The sequence below is a fragment of the Mus musculus genome, chromosome 10 (assembly GCF_000001635.26).
Source record: "Mus musculus strain C57BL/6J chromosome 10, GRCm38.p6 C57BL/6J".
Classification (NCBI taxonomy): Eukaryota; Metazoa; Chordata; class Mammalia; order Rodentia; family Muridae; genus Mus; species Mus musculus.
Window position 1 is genome coordinate 33,470,240 of NC_000076.6, and position 7,073 is coordinate 33,477,312.

The following is a 7,073-nucleotide window of genomic DNA, read 5'->3' on the forward strand; positions in this document are numbered from 1 at the left end:
TTCTAAAAGAAGAAAACAGAGAAGGAAGGATAGAACACACACACACACACACACACACACACACACACCCAAGAAATGTTCTACCTCCAGGTGTTTAATATTAACCAAACATTTCCCAATGCCTGTCTCAGGAAAAAATGAGAGTTGAAAGTAGCTTGTCCATTTTTGTCAGTGTCATTTGCTGAAGGGCTCTTAGCTTCTGACTTTGGAACTGCTACAGCACAAGCACTTCTTCTAATGTGTTCTGTGGATAGTAAGGGGTGACAAACTGTTCTTGCTATGAAAGTGTAAGATCTGTAATTGTTTCCATTAAAAATGGGAGAAGCATTGCCTTGAGTAAAGATAAGGTCAGATAAATGGATATCTGTGCCTTGCAAAAATCAAATTTGAATTGAAGCTTGTAATGAGATGTGTTACTGGAAATTGGATATATTATAGATAAGACTGACAATTGATTTAGCAGTTTAAAGATAAAGGGATTCCCCTTAAAACTAAAAATAGATCTACGACATCTTCTATCAGTTCCACTGCTGAATATATATACAAAGGAGACAAATCATTATTACAAAATAATACCTGTACTTCCATATTAATTACATAGCTATAGTATACCAGTATATGAATCAAAATACTAGGTTGTTAGTGAAAGGTAAAGGAATTGTGTCATGTATATACAATGCATTATGATTTATCCAAAAACAAAACAACATCAACAAAACAAGAAGCAACCAAACAAAAGCATGGAATCTGATAACTATGTTAAGTGAAATAAGACAAATGCCATCTAGCATCACTAAGATTTTAAAAGTAAATTTCAATTGCATGCAAGAAAAAAAATGGGACATTTGTAATAAACTGGAGACAACAGAAGAGAAGTAAAGAATGAGTTAGCTAAAAAAAAAAAAAAAAAAAAAAAACCAAACTCACAAAGGAAGAATTCTGGTTTGCTATAACACCCTGGAGTAATACTGTTTAATACACAGTAATACTGAGTAATACACAGTTTTTATAAAGAAAGTCTGAAGTTAATCTAAATAAAAACTTGGAGTGTATAAGAATGCAAACTTTATATGCCCCAGTAAAGGGGAGCCCCAGGGCCAAAAAGGGGGAGTGGGTGGGTAGGGGATTGGGGTGGGTGGGTATGGGGGACTTTTGGGATAGCATTGAAAATGTAAACGAGGAAAATACCTAATAAAAAATAAATTTTAAAAAAATGGTATTTTCTGTCACTAAAATACTGTGCTCAAATATAGAAGACACAAAGCCAATTGTATGCTACTGACCTCTGCATGTATTAATAATTCCCTTCTACTGTTTTATCGTTAGAAGTAACTGATGATGTATCTTCACCAAAGAAGCAAACACGTAAGTTTATAATTAAATTAGAAACAACTAACTCCCCCAATAATTATGATATTAATTAGATAATTAAACTTTAGAGCCTTCAAAAACAGTATTAGTAGAAAATGATTTTCAGCACTGATCTGATGAATCACCTTAAAGCTTACTATTCATATTTCAAATAGAAACTTGTCATTTTTGTCTGTCAAGAGGCACAGGATTGAAATAACTCCAACTAATGGTTGAAGTGCCATTTATTGTAAGCTATTTGGCACAGCTCTGATCCTGGGTTCTCTACCTGAATATTGCTTAAATGTTTGTTACTGTCTGCGATGTAACAGATTAGTTGAAGTGGAATGCTGAAATTCTTTAAAAAGTACAAAAAATGTGAAAATATTTTTATCTATTCAGTTGTTTAGATTCACTCCTAAAATTAAAAGTTCCTTTTGACGTTCCTGTACATTTGGCAAACTTTTAAGTGTCAGTGTCTGTAATCATTGATTCCCTAGAATGTAATCCGTATTCACATGGAGTTCCAGAACTTGGTGCTCAAGATAATCATTATCCCAGGGCTTTCAAGTGAGAAAATTTTGTTCATATTGTAAAACAACACACACACACACACACACACACACACACACACACAAACACTGTCGTCATCATCATCATCATCACTAACTAGAGCAAACAATTTTTTAAATAGATCCAATAAAACCACGACCCATAATGCTTTAAATAAGTAACCACTTATCTGAGAAAATAATTCCTGTAGTATTTGCATTGTTTCCTACATGCCTCCTGAAGGAAATTGTTGAGGAGGCTTATTAATAGAGAGGCTTGGATTCCTACTATGATGTAAATGTTGCTGGTGATGCTTCATACAATCAGACTATGAGAGATACAGGAGCATAAACAATCTTCACATAATTATTTTATATGTCAATGAAATCCATGAAAAAACAATTATGATATGAGCTGCCATGCTCTTTTAATGGACAAACTGTTGTTAATAATTTCAATTAGATTGTATCAATAGCTGAAATCTCTTATTCCAGTAATAAGCTTTAAAATAGAATGCAATGTGTAGATTGTATCAATACTACTTTCCTGCTGAATCTACATCACTAGTGTGAGAAATTGGGTAAAAATGCATGAAAAGTCATTGTTTTGTTTCTTATGTGAATATAAATTAGGTCAAAATGAAAGGAAATGTAATTAAAAGTCTCCAGGCACGATGGGTCATGTTTCTACTATCACTCCAGATACTGAGGCATGATATTGCCTTGAGTTCAAAACTTACTGTGCCAAGTCAGTAAGTAGCCCAGGCTAACCATTGTTACAGAGAAAAATCTTTCCTCAAAGAAAAAATTTCACATTAAAATGTGATTAAAATAAATTAAACATTTATGAAATATTGTTTAGTAAAACTTTCCACGTGTGGAATTTATTACATCAAGCATTCTTTCACATTTTCATCTTAAAATAGCAGTTTTACATCCTATTCTTCATGAATCTTTAAGTAGGGTCTAAATTTTTTAGAACTAATGATATTTTTGCTAATAGCTCTTTCAACTTGAGTTAGATGCATATGCCAGGACAGTGTCTTCATCTGCAAAGGTTCAACTTAGATGGACATATATAATGATGCTCTTGATTTTAACAACAGTTGTTTATTTCTACCTGACTCTGGCAGCTTTTTGCTACCTCCAACTAATGTATATTAGTGCTTACAGTTTCAAAGGCTTTAGGGAAAGAGGACTTGTGCCACAAAGGTACAACAAAACAGAAAAACAGCTAATTTCTGAAAATTATTAGCCAGTTATTAAGGCTAGGCAATGTCTCTTCACTTGAATCTGAAGATATCCTTAATGTGACTCATGCATATAATATCAGTTCTTGAGAGATTGAGAAGAAAGAAATTTTGTGAGACCAGCCTAAGAAATATTAATACTATTAATACTTGTTTAAGCTTCCTTACCATACTTCATTTCATTCATACAAATGTGGCCATCTTCCTATCTCCTATATATCATGCTCTTCAATTATCATTTTCCTGTAGGCCTTCAGCAAAATGTCTATGATTATTTGCAATAATGTACATGGATACGATAGAAAATAATAGAGTCAGTAAGTGTTTGTGGTTATAGGAGAGGTATTTGAACACAGCTGCCTCCAGGGATACTGGTTCAATATCCACAGCTCAGGTTCTGCCCATAATATTTTGCACCATGCTCCCTAAAAATAATTAAATTTATTTATTTATTTATTTATTTATTTATTTATTTATTTATGTGGAGGTGTGGAAGAGGAATCTTAGTTTGTCAATCTCAGAAGACACCATATTAGGATTTGATTCCCTTGTTCCACTTAGGTAGTCAGTATTGACAATGAATACCTTTATACACAGTCATCTCACTGGCATTGTGCCATATTCATCTTATTTTTCTGTGTTATTCTATATGTGAAGCATCTGCCTTAGAGCATTGCCTCAAGAAGAAAACAGACTTCCTCAGTAGATCTCATGCCTCCAGAATAAAGATAAATAGAATAACTCACTACTTCAGGAACACACATACATACGAACACAACATTCTATGTTGGTTCATTTCCTTTCTTTAGTATCCCATTATGATTTATGTTGTCTTGATTCTCTGTATAAAGAAGTCATGTCACAATGAAGTACAGTTCTCTTCAGTAGTCAGGGACTATGTCTACTGTGGTGTACAGCATCAGTGAGCCTACTGTATTACTATACAAGTACTAATTGTTTATAACAAAAATCATACTCTTTTCCTTAGGTCCCATCAGCTTCTTCCAATGTGTGTACTTGAATGGGTACAATGGCTATGGGTTTCAGTTTCCTGTCACTCCTGTCCAACAACCTGGAGAGAACCCTGGCAAAACAAACTCTCCAGGACAGAAGCAACAAGAACAATAGACATCCACGCCTGACCCTGACAACTGCTTTTACATGGTGAAAGTGGAATGTTCTCTTTTGTCCACGGTGGCACAGGCAATCAAAACTATCTGATGCTGAGATTCCATTGTAAACATTTTGCCTGGCATAAAGAGATGACATAGACAAAGGAATTGACTAATAAGCAATTGTGTTCAGGGTCTAATACTTGAGAATCTTCATTTGTGTCTGTTGCTATAGGAGGGATACTTACATTAAGCTCCTTCTAGCTGTTATAAGGTAGTATGTTCATTAAAGTTTACTTTTAAATATAATTGGCACAATTACAAAATGAGATTTATGATTTCAGGCAGGGAATTTCTAAATTGGTAACATAGACTGTGTTCTAATTTTAAATAGCACAGGAACATATATAAAAGTTATTCTTCTGCATCATGTGGGTAGACTCAGTTTACCCAAAAAAACCTATGTGCATCATTATATTCACGTCTGTTTCTAGTTCAGTTATGGCAAGGATCTACATAGGTATATCTTACACCAGAGTGCTCTAAATCCCTTGCAATATTCTTAATGATCAGACTATCTAAAAGATGGGACATGACAAAGAATAAGTGCTTGTTGGATCTTATCTCTGAGGTTGTCTTGGGCTATGCTTAAGACATTCTCTCTTGTGGACATTGCAATTAAGCACATTTGGTAAATAACTTGTTTAATATGCAAGTTAATGAGATATGAAATTTTCACATCTCTCCAGATTGTGCCTCACTAAATCCATCACCTGGATGAAGGTTTAGTTCAAAGAACAACAACTATGGTTGATCAATCCAAACAGTTATTTCTCAATACATACTTTCTGTGAGATTAGATGTTTTCTTTTTGAAATGGAAACAATACAAATGACATAAAACGTTAAGTGAGATATTTTGGGTCCATACATGTTCATGAGATGTCTTACTTTCTTCTGGCTAATTGAACAGTAATGCCAGTTAAATGATGGCAGTTTTTAACTTACTTGTCCATGCATCACTGAAAATAACTGTTGAGAATGTTCATCCTTTTGGTAATACAAACACTAGATTTTCATGAACTTTTCTTATCTAGAAAACATAATTGAATCTTTTCATCATGTTTCTACTTGCAGCTGAACTTATGACAAATTAACTCACAAAACAACTTGAGTTACCATTTCTGGCACTATCATAAGCTCAGCCAATGCTGAGCTACTGACTTTGTGAACTAGCTGTGTGATTGGTTTCAAACACTGCAGCCAAACATAGTTCTTGAGGTCTAAGACAAAAGTCCATTTTATCAATATTCAGGTAGGATATGGACCATGTACTTAGCATTAACGATGGGATATCGGTGACTTTTATAAGAAAGTTAGCTTCAACCAGATGCTGACAGACTGAATTCACACCAAAAATGTCAACACTACAATGAACTAGATTAATGGAGCCATTTGGAGGGGAAGGAGTACATAATTGACCAGAGCTTCATTCAACAATTCAAACTTACAAGGAGAACAGTGGATAAAGTGCTCTACTTAGTTGAAGTTTCACTAATTTCCTGAGTATGGGACAGAGAATAAATGTGTTTTAAAACACATACTACCAAATGGGTTATCCACTAAGTTATTATCTTTCAATGACTATGCACTTAGTCTTTCTATACTGTTTCAGGTTATAGACCATGAAACATAGTACAGCAATAGATTCTACTTCATGTTATTCTGGCACAGTAAGTAACATTCAAAAAATGCATTATATGTATTAGGTCTGTATCTCCAGGTTTCAAAGAACCATCAAAACAAACAGCTCAGCACTTCACAGAGTTACTCTGTAGCTAGATAAAGTGTCTTAATACGGGTTTGTTTGAAAGCATTCTTTGAAATTATGTTTTTGGAGATTACATTAATCTTATCTCTACCAACTTTTAAATATCATCATCTATTTTCTTTGTGAAACAAATTGACAAAATATAACAAATGTTATTGTAAATTTGGGTGTGAGTTAGAGAAAAAAATATGATGTAATAGTTAACAATAGTTGTTAAGATTTGTCTAAAATTTGAATAACTAGTCTAATTTGAAAAAATTATCTAAACTGTTTTCTGTTATATTTTTACATTAGTAAACTACTTCTGACTCTTGAGTTTAATGGTTTGTATCTTGAAAAGAAAAGGCATGAATAGTTAATTTTTTATTTTAAATTTCTTTCGTGGTTTATTCCATATCGTTCAAAATATGTAAATAACTGCTTAATATTTTTGCTTTGTCTAGTGGGATTGAGTCCTCCCTACTCCTGCGTACTCTCATCTTTTAACCATCTTGGTATTTGAAAATATTCAGCAATAAGAACATTTATTTTAACCCATGTTTTCTTAGTTCTCTACAGTTATGTAACTTCTGCTCATCATTTTTCAAATATAACCAAAGTTATTTTGTGTTTTCCTCATGAAAAGGACCTCTCTGTGGACCCATTCTGATATATTCTTGTCTAAACTCTTCAGGGAAATATTTCAGAATTGTTACTGTATATGTAAGAACTTTGCCTATTTCTTGAATAATCTTGCTGAATAAAAAGGCAAGAAGAATAACAAATATTGTTGGTAGAAAACTAAGAACTCATCTACTCCAGCTAATATCTTCAAGAAATGAAAATGCAAAGAGATATAAAATGACATTTTTTTAAAAAATCACCATTTTTAAATGGGTCAATGTGAGAAATGTATTCAATAACTAGTCATGCCTAGTTTCTATTACACTAATAGTGAGTAGAATTGAAAAGAGAGGCTACCCTTCATAATCATGACTTCA

The 7,073-nt window shown here is 33.2% G+C and overlaps 1 protein-coding gene across 1 annotated transcript in view; it reads left to right on the forward strand.

Moving 5' to 3' along the window:
- Trdn (triadin) overlaps positions 1 to 6,470 on the forward strand; it is a 393,227-nt gene extending 386,757 nt beyond the window's left edge. The window contains exons 37-38 of the mRNA NM_029726.2: positions 1,327 to 1,365; positions 4,140 to 6,470. Of these exons, the coding sequence (NP_084002.2) occupies positions 1,327 to 1,365; positions 4,140 to 4,279 (179 nt within the window). The 3' untranslated portion in view covers positions 4,280 to 6,470. The remainder of the gene's footprint in view (positions 1 to 1,326; positions 1,366 to 4,139) is intronic.
- Positions 6,471 to 7,073: the final 603 nt, after the last annotated feature.